The 25,851-nt window shown below is 43.9% G+C and overlaps 1 protein-coding gene across 4 annotated transcripts in view; it reads left to right on the forward strand.

Annotated features, from left to right (window-relative positions):
* Positions 1-25,851, forward strand: part of LOC310779272 (receptor-type tyrosine-protein phosphatase delta) — a 65,158-nt gene that overhangs the window by 15,083 nt on the left and 24,224 nt on the right. The window contains exons 10-21 of one of the 4 annotated variants that reach the window (XM_083639791.1): positions 784-810; positions 1,929-2,046; positions 3,018-3,605; positions 4,054-4,154; positions 4,326-4,582; positions 5,646-5,739; positions 8,387-8,596; positions 10,073-10,233; positions 12,447-12,461; positions 13,724-13,836; positions 16,562-16,603; positions 17,205-17,302. In XM_083639791.1, the coding sequence (XP_083495917.1) occupies positions 784-810; positions 1,929-2,046; positions 3,018-3,605; positions 4,054-4,154; positions 4,326-4,582; positions 5,646-5,739; positions 8,387-8,596; positions 10,073-10,233; positions 12,447-12,461; positions 13,724-13,836; positions 16,562-16,603; positions 17,205-17,302 (1,824 nt within the window). The remainder of the gene's footprint in view (positions 1-783; positions 811-1,928; positions 2,047-3,017; positions 3,606-4,053; positions 4,155-4,325; positions 4,583-5,645; positions 5,740-8,386; positions 8,597-10,072; positions 10,234-12,446; positions 12,462-13,723; positions 13,837-16,561; positions 16,604-17,204; positions 17,303-25,851) is intronic. The other 3 variants (XM_083639793.1, XM_083639790.1, XM_083639792.1) reach the window with 3 other exon arrangements.

Below are 25,851 nucleotides of genomic sequence, written 5' to 3' on the forward strand. Positions count from 1 at the left end.
ACACTGACAGTTAAGTTACAGGCAAGTGAAAATCAATACATGAATCATCAATTATAGCAGTCAGTGTTGTCGTCGAGTCACTATAACTCGAGTCCACGGTGTTCGAATCAGAGTCCAAGTATGAGTCGCCAAAGAAGAGTCTGAGTCCGAGTCAACAAGGTTGAGTCTGAGTGGAGTTACAAGATGGACTCCAGTGCTCCATCCACTCTGGCACAGTCAAAGAACTGAACATCACAGAACATCTCGTCTCTTTAGGCATATTAGCTGTTACTGAACATGAGCGTGAATCCACATCTAGGTGGAACACACGCGCCTGCCCTTGCATGGAATTGAAAGATCCACAGTATTAATATAGATCTCAATATCTTATGCCAAATTATTAGGGCCTATTACAAAAAAGAAAATCATCAATGGACACGTTCAAGTCCTCGTATCCAACCTCCGAGTCTGAAAGCATGAATGCTCCAGTCCAAGTCATCAGTGCTCAAGTCCAAGTCGAGTCACAAGTCCTGAAAATCAGTCTCATTGGACTTGAGTACTACAACACAGTGACTTTGCTCGTCAGCAATCACAATTTAACTGGTTGCACATATACAGTATAATGCTAATTTGTCCACAATGTACATAATGATTATTGTTGCTGTTATTTAATTGTTTCAGACATCAAAGAAATTGACTGATGGGTTAATTCCAAGACAATTATATTTCACTAATGACTAGAGTCTGTACTTGGCCTCATTTTATTTTTTCTCTCTTCTCTCCATATTCTTATACCGTAATCAGTGGGAATATGATGATTCAACTGAACATGTGAGTAGATAAGAACTTGACCAAGTTCCACTCCTGTTTTCCCCAACGCCCATCCTCTGCATGAACTGCACGTGTCTTTTCTGCATTCCCACTACATGAGCAAGCTTCCAACAGACTGAGCATCAGTTCACCTTCTTGTGATACTAAAACTACAGACACAATGCCTTGACTAACACTTTGTTCAAAGGAAATTAATCCTAACCACAAATAGATGTTAACCTTAAATAGTAACTAAACCCCAAACTAAAATCTGTGTCAACCCTGATATCTGAAAGGTACAAAGCAAGCTACTAAACTGCCCATCTGCTATTGGCTGATCTTTGGTGCCAGGTGATGTCACCACCTGTTGCCCTCAATAGCAGGTGACATCACCTGGCATTAAGCCAATAGAGCTCAACAGTCACGTGACTTTTCGTGATGTAATTTGCCCCAGAAGTAATTTCCGCGTCCATTTTCTCCATAGACATTTCGATAAATCCAAATATAGCGAGTTTTAAGGCTCGAACCAAGCCAAAAAGTCTTCTAGAGAATCTTGAGTGACCATAAAACATTCAGTTTAAGCAAGAACAAAAAATAACAACGGGGGGGCGGGGGGGGGGATCCATTCGATTGTATGGTCACTCAAAAATCTCTGGAAGAGAGGCTTGGTTCAAGCCTTAAAACTTGTTATATTTGGATTGATCAAAATGTCTATGGAGAAAATGGACACGGAACTTACTTCTGGGGCAAATTACATCACGAAAAGTCAGGTGCCTGTTGAGCTCTATAGTACATGGCCATTTCAGAAGCATCCTTTTTACCTTTCGATGTCAGATTTGGTGTTTAGTTACTCTTTAAAAAGGTTGAATTCCACCTGTGATAATTGTGGGAAGCTATCGTGTTTCAGTCCGAGGAAGCATACTACTTTGCTAATTGCTATTTAATAACCAACCATGGTTCAACTCTATCCTCTTATACTGCACTGTGTCCCAATCCTTAGTGCATGCCGAGACAATGTATCCTTTATGCCCTTTGCGATGTTAATGTTGACATCACCTCCAACTCCTACCCGTTCTCCTGCTAACAGTACGATAGCTGCCAATCAGTGTTCTGCGATTAAGTTCCTTCTTCTTCTCCAGGAAATGCTCATCACAGAGCTGCAGGCTGAGACCACCTATTCAGTGGCCGTGGCAGCCTACACGACAAAAGGCGACGGTGCTCGCAGCAAGCCCAAACTGATCACCACCACTGGCGCAGGTAAAGCAACTGAGGAATGCTCTTCTGCTGTCTCAAAGCTGTGAAATTGTACCCAGTGGAAGCACACTAGGCAAACATGCTTCCCGGCGGGTATTAAAGTGTGAATGTGGCTAATTGCTGCCTCAATTATTGTGATACCTCTTACCCACTGCGATGAAATTGGAATGCTCACTGGGGTTAGAAAAATAATGGAAAGTGAAGTGGGGGGAAAGGAATGAAAAAGACTGAAGAAATAATGGCAAATGGGGGTTCAGCTCTGTCACTCGCTTCTTTTGAGACAGCCGTGCTGCTACAGGAGCATAACGGAGTGCGCGCGTGTGACATGTAATTGAGATATTTCCTAATTTGTCTCAAAGGTCCTTCATGCTGCACCTGTCTACAAGGCCCTGAGATGCAGTGTGTGAGATGGAAAAGAGATAGAAATGAAATGAAATGTAGAGCTGCAACCATTAGTTGATTGTCAATCGATTAGTCGATTGACAGAAAATTAATCACCAACTATTTTTTATAATCCATTAATCGTTTAGACTCATTTTTAAGAAAAGGGGGGGGGGGGGGATCTTGTTCCAGCTTCTGAAATGTGAATATTTTCTGATTTATTTAGTCTTCTATGACAGTAAACTGATTATCTTTGGGTTTTAGACTGTTGGTCAGGACAACATAAGACATTTGAGGATGTCATCTTGGCTTGGGGAAAAAGTGATAATTTTATAGACCAAACAACTAAGTGATTAATTAAAAAAAAATCAACAGATTAATCGATAATGGAAAATAATTGTTAGTTTCAGCCCTATAAATGCCCTCTACACAACTAAAGCATGTTATTCTTTCCTTTTTCAATATAGAGTTATTTTGTATATGCATACGTGAAACTGAATGTGTTCTTACTATTTTTAATTCTACAACATTCCATTTGGATGGGAACTTGGTTCTCTGTATTTACAACAATTTGTTCTCTTCTCCACTGTCAGTTCCCGATAAACCTTGGCTCATGGTCAGTACCACCAACATGGGCACAGCCCTCCTCCAGTGGCGTTCCCCGGCATTAACCCACGGCGCCCTGCAAGGCTATCGCCTCCGCTTCGGCCGCAAAGACGTGGACCCGCTGACTGTCATAGAGTTCCCCGAACACGAGAAACACTACACTACCAAAGAGATCCATAAGGGGGCCTCGTACACATTCCGCCTCTCGGCCCGCAACAAGGTGGGCTTCGGCGAGGAGACAGTCAGAGAGGTCACCACCAATGAGGATGTCCCAAGCGGCTACCCTCAGAACATTATAGCGGAGGGCGCCACTACCACCACCATTCAGGTTAGCTGGAAAGCCCTTTTGCTGGTAGAGCGTAACGGCTACATCGTCAAATATGCTCTGCAGTACAAGGACATCAACAGCCCACGCAGTCCCTCCGAACTCTTCATCACCGCGCCCGAGTCAACTGTCACCGTGGATGGCCTTAAGGCAGATACCACTTATGATATTAAAATGTGCGCCTTCACCAGCAAGGGCTCCGGCCCGTATAGCCCAAGTGTCCAATTCAGGACACAGCCTTTGGATCAAGGTAGGACCAATCCCTGAACCCTCTTAGTCCTCCTCTCCTCCGTTAATATCACCTTCTCCCTCCACAACCCTTTCCAACAACAGCAGCTTCCTCTGCAAGCCTCAAGAAGGCAGAAGTTGAAAAAGAGTATGGGATCACCCAGACGACTTGGTATTAATCATCTATCTGTCCTATCCTTAGACTCTCTAACCTAAGAACGATTTGTGTTAAAAAAGTAGGAGTAAGTATGTGTGTTCCTTGTTGTGTTGTCAGTCAAGCAAAGGCCAGTCATTAATTTTAAGAGGCGGTGTTTGTAAGAAGGTAAGAAGGGGAGGGTTTTAAGATCGCTGTAGTGGTGATTTCAAGCTTGTTTTGAAGGGAGACGTACCCAGGTAAGCACTGCTGTGGGACTATTGGTTGATAACAGTATTTTATTGTGTCTAAATCATCCGCTCCCCCTTTCTTTTAGCAGTGTTTGCAAAAAACTTTCACGTGAAAGCTGCCATGAAGACGTCGGTGTTGCTCACCTGGGAAATCCCAGACAACTACAACGCAGCTCAACCCTTCACCGTGAGTCTCTAGATACATGGGCACATATTCTGTAGAGAGTTACACAAAGTACCTCATCATCACCAAAACGGATTGCCATGCTCGTAGTACTCGAGACAATATTTTGAAACGTGCTTTTCGTAGTGTGCGGTGAGTGCGCTAAATGCTAACGCCGACTCATTCCCCATCCAGATCCTTTACGATAATGGGCAGAGTGTGGAGGTGGATGGGAAGCTCACCCAGAAGCTGATCACGGGTCTTCAGCCTGAGACGCAGTACTCCTTCCTCCTGACCAACCGCGGTAACAGCGCCGGAGGTCTGCAGCACCGCGTGTCCACCATGACGGCCCCAGACATCCTCCGCACCAAACCCGACCTGATTGGCAAGACCAACTCTGACGGTATGGTGACTGTGGAGCTGCCGTCGGTGGAAACATCTGAGAAAGTCAGGTGAGTGGAGAAGCCGAAGCCACAGCTAATTTGATTGGAATTGTATCATGGAGCCAAACTGTTGAGCCTAATATGATTTGACTTAGTTCAAATGGCTCTTTGGTGGGTCTATTCAGATCTATACCGCTTGTAATGACATCTGCATGGTGCAGTTAAATCTTTCTCTTGCCATTGCTTGCACGTCCATATTGGTCTTTTTTCTATTCCAATTTCTTATTGATGCATTGTAAATGGCAACAAAACAAATGAACATAATAGCCCATTTATATTCATTCCTACATTTCAGTAGAATATCCAGTTCACCTCAGACATTGCAAGTTGAGGCAGCCCGACTTAAGCCCACTCCTCTAAGCCCTATGACTTCATATAGACTCTTATAGACTTTTGAACAAAGCCCGGGCTTGTCAGAAGGTTAGGGAGCACATCCGATTGCAGACAGGCGCTTCAAACCCATCTTGGGGTTTTGATCTTTGCTGGATGCACTCGGCCCACTCTCTCTCTCTCCCAAGCCACAGCTTAAGCTAATTAGTTTCCTATTAGGCTGCCACGCCGCCTTCCTGGCTAACGCTAGCTAGCGCTGTGCCCAGCCAGGAAGCCCGAAACCTCTGGCAGAGGCCATTATCTCTCTTGCCGCCCTGATGGAGGGCTGAAAATCCCTCTAATTCCATATCTTCTCCGCGCGCACAGAGGGCTCCTAATTAGCCCACGACGGGCCTCAGTCAGGTGTAACCGTGGTGCCCGACTTCTCTGAACATGCCTCAATTAAATGCAAAACACGGAGGAAAATAATCCAAATCGAGTGATAAGGAATAATATAACTTGCTAATTGCATCATCGTGCGTCCTTTTTGTGGTAAGCAAGCAGCCTGCCTACCCTCTCTAATGCAGCGCTGAATCTGTGATTGCTGTGATATGGGGGTTTTTATTTATTTTTTTGACCAGGGCAACAGTGGCCATTGACGTTCAAAGGGAATAGTCGACTTTGATGTGTGTTTTTAAAACGGCAACTGATCTTTGGCCTTGGCTAGGATGTCAATATGTATTTCCTGTGTCTTTGTTCCCAGGGGATACTACATTGTGGTGGTGCCTCTGAAGAAGCAGCGCACTGGCAAGTTTTTCAAACCCTGGGACAATCCTGATGAGATGAATTTGGAGGAGGTATGTTCAAGAGAACAGTTGGTTATGATGACTCAGGTTGCCAGGAAACAAATGGCAAAAAAAAGTGGGGGTGGATATAAAATTACATTTACTTTTCTATTCTATTATCCCATTATTGTACTCAGATTACTCTCCAACTGGCGTCTGGGCCTAATAAATGGGGTGCATATACCATACTTTTCCTCTCTCTCTCAATTCTGGAAGAAAGGAGTTGGAGAGACAGAAATCTTACTCGGCAGTTAAGAGGGCAGGGGAAACGGGAGACGAGGCTCGCTGATTGACGCAAATAGCTGCAGAGAGCATTGTTCATATGGAAATGAGAACGTGAAGTAGCCATCGAGTGCACTGCAACTCAACCCCCATCCCACCTCCTCGTCCTCCTCCTCCTCCTCCTCCTCTGTCTGTGGTAATTACCTGAAGAGCTGCATCAGGCCTTCGCATCTCTTCTCGTTGTGGGGAAAGCTGGGCTACTGCTTAATGTACAAAGCACTTGACAACTTTTATATTTAGCCAGTGGTTTTTGCCTGCATGATTAAATGTGTTAGCGAGTGAAAGGTTTTATCACTCTGTTTTATCATTATTTAGCAGTATGTGGCTTATTGCAGATGCAGACACTGTCAAAAACTGGCCACTCTCTGCCTATTGTACATACTCTGTTTTTAGCCCATAGTCTCTGTCCGAGCAATTATGAATGTGTAAACTTCCAAAAAGTTGTGCGGTCCTGGTGGCTCACCTGGTAGCACGCGTACGACGGAGGCGCGGCCGACGTGGGTTCTCTCTCTCTCTCCCCACCCCACCTGTCTGCCCACTGTCCTATCTAAATAAAGGAATAAAATAAATAAATGAAGCAAAAATGCACAAATAAATAATCTTTAACAAAAACACACAAAAATCCAAAAAGTGACTCTCTCTCAGGTCTACTTGAATTTTGTAATACAAGTTGGATTTGTATGTGAATTCTCGCAATTTGAGAATTTTGAGAATATCTGAGATTTAAAAATGTTGCTTTTATTGTGTAAACATCATAATAAATCCAATGCCTGGGAATGGCTAAAAGAAAACACACACACACACACACGGTCTCATCTGGTATTGGCTTTATAGCTCATGCCTACAGGCACATGTCTGTAGCCTTGACCGATTGCCCAAAAGTCGCTCCTCTGTCAGAATTTATTTGTTTGTCAATATTGGCACTCACCTTTTCACAACTTTTCCCAAGGGCAGCCAGATTTAGCCGTGTTGACAGGGGAGATGATTGAAGACATTATCGGGCAGGACCAACAGCCCTGCAGCCAAAACAGAGCACACACAGGAAGGCACACACACACACACACACACACACACACACACACACACACACACACACACACACACACACACACACACACACACACACACACACACACACACACACACACACACACACACACTGCAGCTTACATGACAGGCATGCACATGCACCACACACACATCAGCACACCAAGTGACAGACTGAGAGAGATAGGAGGTCGGTCGCCAAATAGCCCGTTTTGATCAGCGACTTTATATGATGCACAGTTGATGTGTGACGTTTAAATCCTGACAATACTGACTTGGATGAAGGAAACAGCCTCAAGTATTACTTTCAGCTTATTATTACTGTATTATAGGAGGTTGAGGGAAGAGAGTTGTTGTTTTTCTGAGCCGATGACACTAATCATGACTGTTACACTGTTACAATGAGGAACTTATTTATGGGAGTGGTGTGCAAAATATGGGACTGTTCATGTGTTTGCAAACATTTATGTGTGTATGAATGTACAGATAATAGCCCATGATGACGAAGCACAGTATTGTTGTCTAATTTGTACTTGAAGAGGTGTGGAGCTGATTTCCTTTTGCACTTTTGCAATGAATATCATCACCTGTATTTATGGCTCCATAATGAAACATGACCAAACTACATTCAGTTTTTGTAACTATTTCCAACCTTAACCTGTTACTTAGCGCTTTTTTCCCCAACACATGCTCTAACAAATTCATTTTGGGGCTGCTGCCAGTAGCCTATTTAATTTTAGGTTATAATTTGTGATACTTGGCAGGAGCTTTGAGCGATTTGCAGAAATAATACCTAGTTTATCCTCCCTTTTCATATCTTTCACTCTCATTCACATTTGGGAAATGACTAAATACTTACTGGAAATACTTAACAATGGAGCACATCGTTAATCAAATCCAGTGGAAAGAGTGAAAATGATGATTTGCTTCCCTAAATTCTGTTCAGCTACACGTTTGGCCATCTTCGGCAAAAATGTTTATGATTTTATCTACTAGAATAAGAAGAAGAAAATAGTTTAAGTTAATAGTGTAAGTTTTGAAATTAATTGAGTCTCTTTGTATTGTTTGAAGCTATTGGATGATGCTCAAATATCTTATATGTTGGAAATCTACACAATCTTATAATCTCGTAATCTTTTGTAGTCCAAAACAGATGAGACAACTTTCTGTATTGTTCTGCCTTTTGCGGCCGATCAGCATGTTGAGCTTCTGTAATCAGAAAAACATCCAAGACAGATTTGCGTTGCATGGTTTGTGTATGTATGCGTGCGAGTGCAACGTGTGCATTTGCGTTATCAACACTGTCCACATCATATTCTTTTCACTTTAGCTGCTGAAAGAGATAAACCGAACAAGCAGAGGCCTTCGATTCCGGAGGCAAGCTGAACCCAAAGCCTACATCGCAGCCTACTTCAAAGACCTGCCCACAGAGTTCACCCTGGGAGACGCCAAGATCTATGGCGACTTTGAAAACAAGCAGCTCCAGAACGGCCAGGAGTACATCTTCTTTGTGCTCGCCGTCCTGGAGATGTCTGAAAACGTAAGTCTGGCTTATTTTTTGGGAAAGCGCTCTCTCTCTCTTTCTCGGTGTCAGTTTTATCCATATACATGTATGTCTCTTATTAGACTTGACAACCCAGTTCAGCCTCAGACATGAACTTGCTCACCTCTGGCAAATGCCTTGCTAGCAATCTCATGTTCTCTGTGCTAAAATGGTTTAATACTCAGAGAAGGAAAAATAGGGGGGGGGGGCTCGTCTCCTGGTTAGACGTGCTCCTTTGAGTTCATTAGAGGCGATGTTTAAAAACAAAAAATGCTGCAGCTGCCCCCAGACGCTGCCCCCTGCTGCTATGGGGTGGGAAACCCCTCAAGACCTTCGCCGGTTGCAAGGATACCGCGATAACACGGCTTCGCTTTAATTGCACCGTACGTGTGGCCCACCTTATCTCCACTGCTGCAGCGAGTGTGTACAGTATGTGTGTGTATACGTGCGTGTGTGTGCATGTGCGTGCGTGCGTGTGTGTGCGCGCGTGTGTGTCTGCGTGCATGTGTGTGTGCGTGCGTGTATCTGGACAGAAGACCAGAGAACTGGATGATTAGGCAGCTGCAGGCGAGATGATGGATTTGATGAGCTGCGAGGTCTACAGCGCAGCCTCACACTCTCTCAGCAGCCCAGAGTTCAGGTGGAGCACAAAAGATAATGACGGACGGAGGGAATTTGCCCAGCGAAGCATACAGTATATTTGCTTTTTCTCTCCCCCCCCAAGCCCATTTTTTTTAATCTCCCCTCAGAATGTAAAATAGCCCGCATAAACGAGAGATATTGGGATCACTTTGGTTGCTCAAATTGCAATTTAGCAAGAACACACAGAAAGAAAAACGTTGAATTGGTATTTATTTTGCATCGGTGGTGATGATGTCTTTGTCAGAGTCTGGATAGATTTGGTCTGTCGTGGGGGTAGAAGAGTTGAAAGTTTGAATAACTTGCATCTATATTTCAGCATTCAGTTGTTATTGCTTATGTAACTTGGAGCAGATCAGTTTTACAATGTGTCAGCGTCCAAAGGAACAGTCAGTTGTGCACAAGCAAGAAAACGCTCTCCACAAATCGCTGCAAAAGCTTAATAATGCAATTAGGAGTAAGAGGAGGTCGACCATATTCCCTATACAGTGGAATCCGCTTATAGTGATCAACCGCTTATATTGATTAAAAAACCTTTTTAAATAATTCCCTTATAGTGATCAATACTCCGCTTACAGTGATCATTTTGGGCCTTGTCCCACCTGAGAGCAATGGATTTTTTTTTAAACTATGTAATTTTATATTTTTTCTACTTACAATTTGACAATCTGACAAGTTAATGGTTGTCAGCAGCCAAGAATTACAGATTCCACAAAATAAATTCTAGGCATTATTCTCTGCTGCAATATCTCTAGCATATGATGTGAGAAGAATGCATAACAGATTTGACAATGGAATATGGATCGTTGATTTGCATCCCCCCCCCCCCCTCAGACCATGTACGCCACCAGCCCCTACTCCGACCCCGTTGTGTCAGCTGACCTCGACCCGCAGCCAATCATCGATGAGGAAGAAGGGCTTATCTGGGTGGTGGGCCCTGTGCTCGCTGTCGTCTTCATCATATGCATCGTCATCGCCATCCTCCTCTACAAGAGGTGAGGACATGAAATGAGAACGCATACACCAGAATCTGAATTCAGATTATTATTATTTTTCGCCCCAGTACGATAAACACATTGTTTTGGTAACAACACAGGCACATACTGTACATTCACCATTCAAACACAAAAACAACAGGCATGTGCAAATCTTAGATTAGTCCATTCTACAACCCCAAAATATTCACAATACATTTTAAGAAGCTTTGTCGTTTTTTTTTAATAATAATAATAATAATAATAATGTTGCAGCTCTACATTCAAATGTGCTAAAACTATGATTTTAAGTCAAAGCCTGAGGCAGATCCATCTTAAAAGTCCCTGACCCTAACTCTGAGGCGTACACACACACACACACACACACACACACACACACACACACTCTCTAAATCTCTGATGAGCACATCCAAGCACACTGTCTGCCACACAAACCGTCTAGCCGTCAAAGGCAGACGCCCACCATCCTTCACACAGACGCGTGTGTAGACTGAAAGTTAATCAGACACATCCATCTACCCCCTGCACACACAAACACACACACACACACACACATATACAAAACACACACACACACACACACACGTAAAGCTGCAGCAAACACTTGCGGTGGCGTACTCTCACACAGAATCAAAACAGCCTTTTGTCTGGAACCCCCTAGTGGAAGCTGGAGCGCTTGCTGTCACTGCTCATCAGTCAAGCGTAGGAGGGGAGCTCTCTGACGATCTGCTGCACGTCATTGCATATTGCATGTGTGTGTGCAGTGTCTACAGAGGCCCCGGGGTCCCCAGCTGCAGACCCCCCAGTCTCGACCCCCTCCACTGCCCGTCCCATAGGAGAGCCTGGCTCGAGATCTCAACCGTGACCTCTCACCTCACACACACACACACACACACACACACACACACACACACACACACACACACACACACGCACACTTTTTACATTTACACACAGATTTCCCTGTCCGCTCTCCACTGCTTCTCCACACAGAAAAATTCTGCAGTTCATTCAATTAATTCTGCAGTCCTCCTGAACTGAATTTTCCAATTGCCCCGGTGAAGAAATGTATGTCCCGGGGAAGAAATTTTGGGAAAGTAAGATTATTAAGTGAAGAGTCAGCGTAAAGGTGTAATCAGTAACGGTACTAATATAAAAAATATATATATATCCATTAATAGTATCAGCATAATATGTTCCACAGAGTAAGAGGTTTAAGCCTACAGCTTTATGCTGAATCTCTCTTTGACCTGATTGTCCTCGGACTCCAGTCATATCGAGTTTTGGATCGGGTCGGACCAAGGTGAGTCGAGAAGTGAACTGCCGCGCCCGAAAACAAAGATTGTGAGGGAGCTTCATGATTTCTGTTTGTGTCCGGCAGATTTACACAACAATTACTAAGTCAATGTCACCGCCATGTTGGGGAGCATTCCGGTCCATAAGCACGAGATATTTGTCTTGTCAAGATCAATTTTGATGTGACAGAAGAACGCTCCTCTCGGGTGGAACAAAGGACAGCAGCCATTGTTTTGTTGAGGCCATGAGGACAGCCTCATGCAACATCAATGAACTACATCAATCAGTCACAGCACATTGTGATCCTACGCACAGTGAGAATCATTTAAGTCACATTTTATGTTCAATTGTAATTCAAAATGCATTGTCTGCTACCAGACCCCTCCTGAAAATAGATTCTGGTCATGATTGAATAAAAAAAAAACTGGTAACATACCTCTTAATTGCTATCCCAAATGTGTTTTTTTTCCTGAGCTATAGTACAAAATACATAATTCTTCAATTCAATAACTGACAGTGATAGAGATTTATATGGAAAATATGAACACACCAATTAGGAGTCAAGAGATGACTTTTATGCTTGAACAAGAAGCAATCAGCTGCAACGGCTTTAAATAGCAAAGATACAGCGTAGAAATGTTGGGTGCACCTGGGACAAAACTCTACTATTTGAAACCCACAGCCCAAGGCTGCATAATTGAGCATAATCTCTGTAGTGAAGCATCGCTAATCTTGCACGCAAAGCAAAACTGAAATATGATTGCTATCGTTTGTCTCTCACACCGTCAAATGCGTATTCCCATCCATTCAGTTATTCCAAATAATTTAGACTTAAGCTGCTGGAATCCAGTGTGCAACAAGGCAAACGGTCCTAACATCTAATGTGTCGACATTTCTTTCCTTGCTAACCAATGGAGCAGCAAACCGGACAGGTAAGAATGAGCGAGAGACATAGAAGAAGACTCCCCCCTCAACCCTCTTTCTCCTTGGATCGTACAAACAGCACGCTACATTTAGCACACGAGCACAAAGTAAAGTATGCACACATGCTATCAACTGTGACCACTGAGATCACAGGAACTGGACAGAGCAAGCAAAAGACCCACTGGATTTAATGTCACCAACCCATAATAACCCTGGTTCAAATAGTTCAATAATGGTTAGGACATGTATTGGACCCATCCATTTCTTATCACCTGCATGCTTAATAACACGGTTGCATTGCTACTTAACAAACATGCCCATCTACCTGCTGTTTCACATGGCCATTGCATGCCAACCTATCACCAAGATATCTGATATCTCTTCATCCAAACTCACCTTTGGGTAACTTCACCACTCCAGTCAGCTATCCAGCAGAGCCACTGCCAGCTTTTTAATGCATTTCTGCTCAACATCATTGATACTTTCACAAGCATTTTTGCACTTTTCCCCCCGCATTCAAATTAAATTAGTCTCAAATTCACCATTTAGCCTTGACTAGTTACTAGTTTAGTGCTAGTTTTGGTGTGATAAACAATATGTGACTAGTGTTTTTCAGATTATGAAAGTGCAGATTGTAAGCTTTCAAATGATCTCCCATACATTGAGATCTGAAAATAGTTGAAGAAGATCTGCTTATTTGAATGTCACATATTCAGCTACTGCAAAGACAACAGTAGCATCTGCCTACTGTGTGTTTTGGAGGGTTTGTCTCATCTCCACCGCAGAAACAACGTGTTGCTTGCATCTAGCCATGCCACTTTGTTTCAATTAAGGATGTCTGAAGGACACATGTAGAGACTTTTCCCTCCAGCCTGAAAGAAGAATAACCACCACCTGAAAGTGTAAAACATATCAATTTAAAGTCCATTTAGCGAGGCGGCAAAACGTGATCTATAGTTGTTGTCAGGGTAATTTATGTATCAACCCTCACGGCTATTTACAGAAACCTCGCTGCCCTCCATGAAACACGCTGAAAAGGTCACTTGATTCACAAGGCATCTGCTGACAGAGGCTATGACCCTCGTGAAAGCAGATATGTGTAAAAGATAAAGTATCACTGATTCACTACAAATACAGTGCAAAGAGAGTTGTAGTCTCCAGCAAATGATGAGCGATGCAGAGGCAGTAAAGGTTGAAGGGGCATGTTAAAATGGAATAATTGCACAAACTAATTTAGAACTTGTAATTTTACTTTATTTTTCTCCTGCAGGAAAAGAGCAGAATCCGAAGCGAGGAAGGGAAGTCTACCCAACAGCAAGGAAATGCCATTACATCATCCCACGGACCCGGTGGAGCTCCGACGCCTCAACTTCCAAACACCCGGTAAGTTCTCCAAATCAATGCAGTGAGGTCCAAGTCGTTCACTGTGAAAACACTGATCAAAATGCATTTTGATCATGTACGTACTGTATTGCCAATGCTATAGATTGCTCATTGATTACAGAAAGATCTTCTGTAACACAAGTTGAATACTCAGTACCTTTCATACTTGTCTCCATTGATCATTGAAAGCTTTTTGTGTTGTTTATTTTATGCACCCATTGCCTGTAATTCTCCACACCTTTACCATTGCACTGAGGAGCGGCACCAAAGAAGTGAGCAGTGTGCATGGAGACAATAGACAGGTGGCTTAGAGGAGGCACAGAGTGTCAAAGCTGCCCGAGGCCTCCCTGGAGAGACTGCTTGGTGGAGGGTGGAGGGGCTGCGATGCAAGCTTGACAATTTCATGGCAGCTGTCAGCATCTCCTGTGCACCCGTGTCGTCCGGGTCATAAAGACGCGTCGCGCTCATTCAGAATACTCGGATGACATCGTGCTGAGGTGGCACGACTCAGCGGCACTTTTTCTATTGTATGCCAGCCAAAAGATTGATTGATTGATTGATTCAACTTTATTGTCATTGCAATAGACAAGAGTACAACGAAATGCACGTTTGCATCAACCAGAAGTGCAAAAGAGCTATAAAGTGCAGTGCCAAGTACTGTATATACATTTGTATAGAACAGGTTAAAATGTACGTAGTCACTATTTACAGTATATACAGGGTATGTACTGTAGCTTAAGGTTATGGATACAGAATATACAGTTATGGATCTAAGATATGTATATAGACAGTAAGATATATGGTATATAGTATAAGGTTATGGATAGAGAATATACATTATTAACATATATTATAAAGAATATTATTAAAAAATACTATATTATTATTGTGGATAGAGAGAATATACATGATCAACATTATACATGTTATATACCGTGCGAGTGGAGTGCCGGATACATATTATAGAATGAACACTAGTGTATGCACCTACTGTACTATATATTTCAAGTACTTTAAGTTTATAAAGTCACTGGGGGAAGTATCAGGGTGTTTGGGGGGGGGGGGGTGATATCACCATGGCGATGGTAGGGAGAGAAGAGCGCTGACAAGCCGCGGACACGAGTGTTTACTCCCTCTGACCTTTGTCGGCGAGGTGAGCGCTGGTCACGCTTTGGCTCAGTCTCCATGTGGCCTTTACTCGCCTGGGGGGGAAAGATGGGAGTCACAGTCCATTTATCTCCCGGAAAGGCGGCACGCAGCTTCGCCTCCTCCTGACCGACAGAGACACACTCACCTGCCGCTTGAGTTCCTCTGGCACCCACTGCTTTGGGACAGGTGTTCGGAGACTGCCAATAATGTTGTAATATCAAAGGCATATTTTTCAGGTCAGCTAGTATGAAAGGAGGATGAATTATCCCCGCAGGCTCGTTTTTGAAAAAAAAAGTTTATGCATATTTATGAACGCTCTCTTCAATGACGTTGGTACCATTACCATTACCGGCTGTTTCATCCTGGCAGAGAGGGGTATTTTTCCTGTTCGATTCAGAGTGATCTCAACCAACCCTCCCACTATTTCAGTCGACTCCCTCCCCCTCCCCCTCCCGCCCAGCAGCCTTTCTGAGAGCCGGCACCTCTCGCTGCTGAAAAGGCTCACACGTGTTTTTTTCTTCTTCTCCCCCCCAACACGTCACCGCATCCTCCTCGCAAGCCCTGAAGCGCCGCTGCATTAGACCTACTCTCACCCCTTTGCCCTCAATGGAGCCTTTCATCTTAAGGATGCTCGATGGTTGAGCGAGGCGGCCTGGCAAAGTGGTGCTCTCATTGTCCCCCAGTGGTGCAAATGGGTTTTGAGTGGCGGGCCGCAATAGAAAGACCCTCTGCCATCTTTCAGGGAGGAGACGCCAGAGTGGCAGGCAGGAACCCAGGCCCCCGCTTTTTCCATTAGCTAATGCCCACTTGTGCCATCGGGGCCCAGATGACACATCACGCGCATGTTGGAGAGAGACATGTCACCCAAGTGCTGTGGTGAAGAGGCACCCCATCAGCCACACAAACCATCACCCCATCAGCCCATCAGCCACACAAACCCAGCTACAGTACCTGGACTCACTTGTGCTGTTGTCACAACAGAATCCCCTTGTGGCCAAGGAGGTGTCCTCAGTTAGCATCTCAGCAGCTGTACTTCAGCAGCATCGCTCACACCTATACACACACACACACCCCTGTGCTTGTGATCTTGCCCTACACCTTAGCTCCCTAAATATGCTGATGCAACATATACGTTTACCACCCCACATTCAACAATGTCAATTCTACATTGTCAAAGTCAAGCGAACTTAAATGCAGGCTGGAACTTTGCGCTGCAGACTTTGCAAGCAGTATAATGTGTGGTCAGCGTTTTCAGCTGAAACGAATGTCAAATAATACCCTATGGTTGCTCAACTTTGGTCCGTAGTGTCTCAGAATACTCTACGCTGCTGTTTTTTTAATTTTTTTATTGACTGTATGCTTTCTGTTCTATGATATAAGCATGGTGGCATAGACACGCTTCTGGCATGTTGATTTGTATGTTACTAACTTATGTCACATTGACACATAGTCATTCAGTAACGACTGTAGTTCTTGCCACGTTTCAATTTCTGCCCTCTGTCTGGAAAGAAATTCTAGCCATCACATTGCTATGACGTCTGCGACCTATTTATTTACACCGCCGTTTCCTCCACAGGTTCAGGTGCGCCCGGTTACCCCAGTAACCTCCATTCGTCAAGTTAGTTGGTCTCGTTTACACATTTGACATGATTTCGTTTTTTTTATTCTTTCTTTCTGTTTTAGCTTTTATTTCCCTCTTTTCCTTTTTCTGCATAGCCTTGTATTACCGCCCCCCATCCCCATCTAATCCACTCAGTGTCACTGCTATGTCATCACAGGAGGCGGAGTTTGAAATGACAGCCTGATAACATGTCATCACTCAAAGCAGACGTCAACATCTGGCCTAACTTTTTGATTGTTTTTTTTGTTTGTTTTTCTTCGTTTTGTTTGTGTCCTTGTTTTGTTTGTGTCTTAGTGTCACGCTAACTCTCTCCGCCGCAGCTTTCAGTGTGAATAACATTCTTCTCTCACCATAGGGAGAGTTCCCAGTGGGGCAAAGTGTGCTGGATGACTTCTCATTGGCTTCTGTGTTCACATCCTCTTTATGAGCATGCCCGCTGCTTTGAGTGAACAAACTAGCCTAACAAGATCCACTTCTCCATCCCCCCTGTTACACACACACACATGCTGCTTACCTAATGAGTCACTGTTGGCTTGTGCTTCGGGGTGGTGCCCCCTCGCCCCCCTGGCGACTGACCTCCTGTTCGTCTGATTGACAGGCATGGCTAGTCACCCTCCGATCCCAATCATGGACCTGGCAGATCACCTGGAGCGCCTGAAAGCCAACGACAACCTAAAGTTTTCACAGGAATATGAGGTAATGATGAGTGCCCGACAAAGCCCCACTGTTTGATTGATTAAGCGGTTCTGGACACACTGTGGCGGTAATGTGCTGTGACTCAAAACAGAGAGGCCGAGCTTCGGGCTTTCTTCCCTCAGCCATTTACCATGAACATTATCAAAGTATTCTCATTTAATTCATTTGGGATTGTTCCAGAGACTATAATACTCTCATCCGATATGAAGTCCGCTCTTTGTATGTCTCTTCCAACAATATAGGATGCACACGATGCTAGTCTCGCAGTAGCCAGCCGTCGTTATGATACATCTACGTTTAAAACACAACTCTGAAAAGTGCTTAACGCCCGACCGCCCAAGACAAAAAAACAAGAGGCGTGACAGACATATCAATTGACCAACCACGGACGGCATGCTGGACTTCGTCACAGTCCAGCCAATCAGATTTTGCTGCACGATTCCTGACGTACTGTACTGTAAGACGTTGGGTCTGACCACGCGAGACTAACCCGATGCTGACAAGAGATGCCAACTCAAATCACTGTCACTATTCGGTGTAGTGGGGCCCACAGTCTCGCCATTTAATGATATTTTCCTGGAAGCATTAATACGATCATTACACACTCATGACGCTGTCATGTGGAAGCTGGCTTTGGTGGGAGGGAGGGGATGCGGGGGTTCTGCTCTACTCTCGTGGAGAATCTGTTCACCAGACGTACCCACAGATCTCATATCAGTCAATTTGCCTCAAAGTGAAAATGGAACATTTTGACAGCCATGGCAAACGGAAAAACCTGCATGCACAGAGCATATCTGAACGACAATATTTTTAGTATTTAATTTGGCTGCTTAGAAAAGGTCACCATTTCAACAATGTGCCATCATCTTATTAGCCGAGGCAACACTCAAGCCGGGATTTGTTGGGAAAGTCTCTGTTCCTACATGAGGTGGATATACTGTACAGGCTAGTCTGTGATGTGTCTACATGAGGTGGATACTGTACAGGCTAGTCTGTGATGTGTCTACATGAGGTGGATATACTGTACAGACTAGTCTGTGATGTGTCTACATGAGGTGTATACTGTACAGGCTAGTCTGTGATGTGTCTACATGAGGTGGATATACTGTACAGACTAGTCTGTGATGTGTCTACATGAGGTGGATATACTGTACAGGCTAGTCTGTAATGTGTCTACATGAGGTGGATATACTGTACAGACTAGTCTGTGATGTGTCTACATGAGGTGGATATACTGTACAGACTAGTCTGTGATGTGTCTACATGAGGTGGATATACTGTACAGACTAGTCTGTGATGTGTCTACATGAGGTGGATATACTGTACAGGCTAGTCTGTGATGTGTCTACATGAGGTGGATATACTGTACAGACTAGTCTGTGATGTGTCTACATGAGGTGGATATACTGTACAGACTAGTCTGTGATGTGTCTACATGAGGTGGATATACTGTACAGACTAGTCTGTGATGTGTCTACATGAGGTGGATATACTGTACAGACTAGTCTGTGATGTGTCTACATGAGGTGGATATACTGTACAGGCTAGTCTGTGATGTGTCTACATGAGGTGGATATACTGTACAGACTAGTCTGTGATGTGTCGACATGAGGTGTATACTGTACAGACTAGTCTGTGATGTGTCTACATGAGGTGGATATACTGTACAGACTAGTCTGTGATGTGTCTACATGAGGTGGATATACTGTACAGGCTAGTCTGTGATGTGTCTACATGAGGTGGTTATACTGTACAGACTAGTCTGTGATGTGTCTACATGAGGTGGATATACTGTACAGGCTAGTCTGTGATGTGTCTACATGAGGTGGATATACTGTACAGGCTAGTCTGTGATGTGTCTACATGAGGTGGATACTGTACAGACTAGTCTGTGATGTGTCTACATGAGGTGGATATACTGTACAGACTAGTCTGTGATGTGTCTACATGAGGTGGATATACTGTACAGACTAGTCTGTGATGTGTCTACATGAGGTGGATATACTGTACAGGCTAGTCTGTGATGTGTCTACATGAGGTGGATACTGTACAGACTAGTCTGTGATGTGTCTACATGAGGTGGATATACTGTACAGACTAGTCTGTGATGTGTCTACATGAGGTGGATATACTGTACAGACTAGTCTGTGATGTGTCTACATGAGGTGGATATACTGTACAGACTAGTCTGTGATGTGTCTACATGAGGTGGATATACTGTACAGACTAGTCTGTGATGTGTCTACATGAGGTGGATATACTGTACAGACTAGTCTGTGATGTGTCTACATGAGGTGGATATACTGTACAGGCTAGTCTGTGATGTGTCTACATGAGGTGGATACTGTACAGACTAGTCTGTGATGTGTCTACATGAGGTGGATACTGTACAGGCTAGTCTGTGATGTGTCTAGTCTACATGAGGTGGATATACTGTACAGACTAGTCTGTGATGTGTCTACATGAGGTGGATATACTGTACAGGCTAGTCTGTGATGTGTCTAGTCTACATGAGGTGGATATACTGTACAGGCTAGTCTGTGATGTGTCTACATGAGGTGGATATACTGTACAGGCTAGTCTGTGATGTGTCTACATGAGGTGGATATACTGTACAGACTAGTCTGTGATGTGTCTACATGAGGTGGATATACTGTACAGACTAGTCTTGATGTGTCTACATGAGGTGGATATACTGTACAGGCTAGTCTGTGATGTGTCTACATGAGGTGGATATACTGTACAGACTAGTCTGTGATGTGTCTACATGAGGTGGATATACTGTACAGGCTAGTCTGTGATGTGTCTACATGAGGTGGATATACTGTACAGACTAGTCTGTGATGTGTCTACATGAGGTGGATATACTGTACAGACTAGTCTGTGATGTGTCTACATGAGGTGGATACTGTACAGGCTAGTCTGTGATGTGTCTACATGAGGTGGATATACTGTACAGGCTAGTCTGTGATGTGTCTACATGAGGTGGATATACTGTACAGGCTAGTCTGTGATGTGTCTACATGAGGTGGATATACTGTACAGGCTAGTCTGTGATGTGTCTACATGAGGTGGATATACTGTACAGACTAGTCTGTGATGTGTCTACATGAGGTGGATATACTGTACAGGCTAGTCTGTGATGTGTCTACATGAGGTGGATATACTGTACAGGCTAGTCTGTGATGTGTCTACATGAGGTGGATATACTGTACAGGCTAGTCTGTGATGTGTCTACATGAGGTGGATATACTGTACAGGCTAGTCTGTGATGTGTCTACATGAGGTGGATATACTGTACAGACTAGTCTGTGATGTGTCTACATGAGGTGGATATACTGTACAGGCTAGTCTGTGATGTGTCTACATGAGGTGGATATACTGTACAGACTAGTCTGTGATGTGTCTACATGAGGTGGATATACTGTACAGGCTAGTCTGTGATGTGTCTACATGAGGTGGATATACTGTACAGACTAGTCTGTGATGTGTCTACATGAGGTGGATATACTGTACAGACTAGTCTGTGATGTGTCTACATGAGGTGGATATACTGTACAGACTAGTCTGTGATGTGTCTACATGAGGTGGATATACTGTACAGACTAGTCTGTGATGTGTCTACATGAGGTGGATATACTGTACAGGCTAGTCTGTGATGTGTCTACATGAGGTGGATATACTGTACAGACTAGTCTTGATGTGTCTACATGAGGTGGATATACTGTACAGACTAGTCTGTGATGTGTCTACATGAGGTGGATATACTGTACAGGCTAGTCTGTGATGTGTCTACATGAGGTGGATATACTGTACAGACTAGTCTGTGATGTGTCTACATGAGGTGGATACTGTACAGGCTAGTCTGTGATGTGTCTACATGAGGTGGTTATACTGTACAGACTAGTCTGTGATGTGTCTACATGAGGTGGATATACTGTACAGACTAGTCTGTGATGTGTCTACATGAGGTGGATACTGTACAGGCTAGTCTGTGATGTGTCTACATGAGGTGGATACTGTACGAGCTGAAATGTAACAAATTGCTCTTACCCATAGCTCTCCCAAAGCAGAGGGGATTCAGTGTAGAGCATGCTGCTACTAAGTAGAAATGCCGGGTTTGGTCAAAAATAGAGGACACATCAATCACAAATATCATAATATTTCTAGAATGATCATCATCTTCATCCATCTGTCCTAATAGCAGCATCTGTGATGATGACTCTGCGCTGAAGACCAAGCTGCCAGGTGTGCTTTGAACAACTGGCCTCTGCCTATCAACAGATGAAGTATAATGTCAAAATGAATTTCAAACTGCCATCTGATGTGTGTTATCTCGCAATCACAGCAGCTTCAAATGAGGTGTTGAGCCGCAGCGAGCTTTTAAGTGACACGACATCAATCCACCAGTAGTATATATATAGAGAGAGAGAGATTGAAGATAGTTTCCAAATGAGACTGTAATACTTAGATGGGTGTGGTCAGGTCACTACTGGACACTGGTGATTTATTGACATCATGACATTCTCGCTCTCAGAATAGAAATGCATCATAGGATTCTGAACTTTCTGTTAAGCAGTGATGAGATCTACTTCTTCTAACTGCTATGGAATGGATGGACCAAAACATGCCGGCGAATGCACAACTACCCTCAGAAAGCCTTGCCAGCAGGCATATAATGGTTCTTTCATTTTGGCCGTGCACTGTAGATGAACTTGTGTTTGCATCAGCGAAGCCTGAGAGATGGAGGCAGCAGCAGGTCCTTTATGCAGGGGCATGGTGTGGGCTAGTCACCCCCGGCCTCCTCCTCTCTGCCCATGTCTCTCTGCGGGTCCTGCCACAGCTCCACAATCCCACAATGATGTCACCGTATGGGCGCCTGCCAAGCTGCCCAATCATTATTGCAGCTTAAGTACATTGAATTTCAATTTCATAGTGCTTCCTCGTGAGCAGCGGAGAGCAATCTTGACAACACAATGAAACTCCTTTTTTCTTTTTCTTTTTGGCTATTATTATGAACAGTGCAACGCTGAACCCACTGTTTCAACATATGTTGATAAAATATCAGGCTCAGCCAAAGGTTTGTCCTCCCACATAATTTGCTTTGTGGGTGATTTTGTGCCGATAAAGAACTCAGTGCTGCTGAGATGTAATTGTTGCATTCACATTGAGCTCATAATGCTCTCGTCCACAGTGAATATTTTCCCTCCATTGCCATAGTGAAGTATGGTCTTTTTCCATCATTACCTTGATGTAGCGGGAATAATAAATAAAGAATTGTTCCCATAAATTCCCCTAGAAGTGTCATAAAAGTGCGTACAGATTTGTATCTACCGAGCCTATAAATTAGTCATTAGTTTCATAGTTTGTAAGAAAAGTATCATGGGAAATCCTTATTGTCTAAATGTCGGTCTTAATTCTGCAGTGTGTCGTTTTGCACTTGCGTGTCTACTAGTCATCTCCCCCGTGGACAGCGTCATTTAACTCGTAATAAAAGTAGACTCCAGCCATTAAAAACACGAGCACAATACTCTCAGTGTCATGTGAAATGGAACGACATCTCTCATGTCTTTGTGTTTTCCCTCCACACACGCTTGTGATATTACATTTTATAGATCATTTATCTGTGATCGGGGACCCTTCGCAATTGCTGCCTTACAAAACTGACTTGGATTGCTGATTCTGTTGAATTGGTCCCACATGTGTTAGTCTAGTATGTGTCATAAACTCCTACTATTCAAATGACCAAGCTTTTCCTTTGTGAACAATTAAAATGTTCTCATTGTATACGTCTTATGTAGTGGCTGTTTCGTGTCACTACAGTATAGCCAAAGCCAGCAAACCAAGCTTGCTTGCTTGCCACCGTTAACTCATTGAGTGCCAGCCACTTTTGGAGAACGGACGCTCCCAGTGCCAGAGTTTTCAGAGCGTTTTCAGTGATTTCTCGAGGCCCACAGAATATTGTGTGATATTACTATGTAAACACCGAACACGCAAAAAGAACAAGGAGACTCTATTGTATCATCAGCAAAAAAAAGTTTATTGATACCATTTTCCGTTCTTTAGTTATGAGCCGGAGAAGATAGGTTGTTTTCAGCGTTTTCAGGCATTTCAAATTATAAGCTGAGATATTCAGCCTTTTGTGAAATGCAGCATTTCAAGCACATTCACTGACTCTAGATACGGTAATATTTTCTGATGTAGTGATGTGGTGTAGTTGTGTCCTGCCCTGCGTGCCCCACCCCCCCTCCCCCCCCTCAGCTGAAAACTCCTCCCCACACTAGTAACACACAGCCTCGCACCAAGCGTCTCTAGGAAGCCTGGGAAGCGCCGCCTCCCAGGCAGCGCAACATGGAGAAGCCACACGCGGACTGCAGTGAAAGGTTTGGCTTTTCAGTGTCGCGCTGCTGCTTTTCTAGCGGCTAATCATGTGGAGAAACTATGCTGACAGACAGACAGAGGCAGAAGGACTCAGTTGTGTGCGCGGATTGACTGTGTTCGCACGCACCGTCAGTTGCAGCCAGAACAATCTACATGGCTCTGGATTGCAGCATGAGCGGGTTCTCTTTCATCAAGGCTAATTCAGGCTGTGTATTCCTGACATTTCTGTAATCTGGAGAGCACTGTCGCCACCTAAGGGTTCTGTAAAATAGGTTATAGACCTCCAATAGCTACTATAGTTGTACAGGAGCTGCGGAAGGCTTTGATCGACGTCCCACCGTCAAAAAACGCATTGGACGTCGAAGGACGTCCGTGGCACTCTACGTCACTATTTAATTGGACGTCGAAGGACGTCCATGGCATTCAATGAGTTAATTTAAAGACCCCCTAAAGTAAAAAATACATTTTCTTCTTGTTCCTATAGAGGTGGATGTCTGAGCTTCACTGTGCAGAATGATGTCTGTGCAGAGTTTGACACTAGAAGGCTCTTTCCACAATTGTCTAGTAGTGAAAGTGGACATTTTCTCTGTGCTCACTGAAAGGGCCATTTTCAAGGAGCATGATTTGTGACATCACAAATACTGGAGCCAATCCCTGTCCAGTATTCAGCCGTTAAAGCCCTTGTTTGTATTCTGTGATTGGCTAGTTAAGTTCTAGATCAGTGTTTCTCAACTGGTGGGTCGGGACCCAAAAGTGGGTCGCGGGGCGGTTTTGAGTGGGTCGCGGATGTGTGCATGTGGAAAAAAAAGTTCTACTCATTGAGGATGCTGGCGTCCACAGCTGAAATTACTGTCTTTCAGAGGCTGTAGCGGGCTAATTTTTAAAGCCAGAGTGAAGATACGGGTACAATATGAAACTAGAAGACCGAAAAATTGGGTCGCGACTTAATGACTAAGGAAAAATGTGGGTTGTTAGGCTAGAACAGTTGAGAACCACTGTTCTAGATAACCCTAATTGGTTGCTCTGGTATTTTTAAGGAGGCAGAAGCAGGAGGAGTCATTTTAAGGATTTTAACAAGATAATTTAACTTTTTTGCGTACTGAGAGGGCAGAATAATCTTTTTTGATGCCAAACGCTCCCGCAGAACAAAACAAAATGGGAGTTCACGTGACCGGATGGTTTACCAGGTTAGCTCCAAATGATGTCATGATGATGTCATTTGGAGCAGTTTTGCCAGAAAATGAACAGGGGAGATCTCGGTCCAGACAACGTGGAGGAAAGTTAAACATTGTTCACTTGCATATAGAGACACTGCATGAAATAGGCCACGCCCATCACGGGGGAAAGCGCTCCATTCACTTCCACACACCAGCGTCATTTTCCTTGAATTAAACATGGCTAAAAGCTGTTGTGTGGTGGGCTGCGCAGACAACACATGTAAAAAAAAATCGCCAATTCAAGTTTTTTTGTACTCCCGAGCAAAACAAGGAAGCCATTGAGAATTGTTGAGAAGAAAAATGTTGATCAAGCTGTCAAGGAAGTAAGTTGGAGTGTTCATCTTCCGTATATATGATCTTTGTGTGCAACAGGCGACCATGCATGCGACATAGGGGAACGCCAGGAATCGGGGGGGAGTTTTTGTTTTCCCCCGTTTTGGGCGTGGTTTCTGAATGAAGACGCGCTCCGCAGTGTCTCTTTGAAAATGGTCAAAGTGGCCCTTGAATTACTATGGAATAGCTTTGAAGCATAATTATTGTAAATATATATTCACTTCACTTAGTGGAAATAGTCTGCTTTAAATGGCTACTCTGCTATTGGACATGATTTGGCCTGGGGGGGGAAACTGTCCTTTCATGCTAGACAAACTGTTTCATGCTGGATGGCGAGATGTTGAGCAATATTTTAGCAATCATTTGGAAGCTTTCTTTACTGCTCTCTAGATGTGAAGACTGAGGCTCATATGGTAGCACTGCATCAATATTATGACACAGCGTGTTTATCAAATGGATATGTCCCTTGGCCTCTCCACTCGCAGCAGTGCAATCAGTATGCATACATGATATCATGTATTATGGGACAGAAAGAACACATGATCGGAGAATGACGGAATTATGCACCTGGGTGTCTAAAGTGAACAGAGCTTTTCTCGTTTGTTACATTACGTCCTT

The sequence above is a fragment of the Poromitra crassiceps genome, assembly GCF_964638095.1.
Source record: "Poromitra crassiceps genome assembly, chromosome: 7".
Taxonomy (NCBI): Eukaryota; Metazoa; Chordata; class Actinopteri; order Beryciformes; family Melamphaidae; genus Poromitra; species Poromitra crassiceps.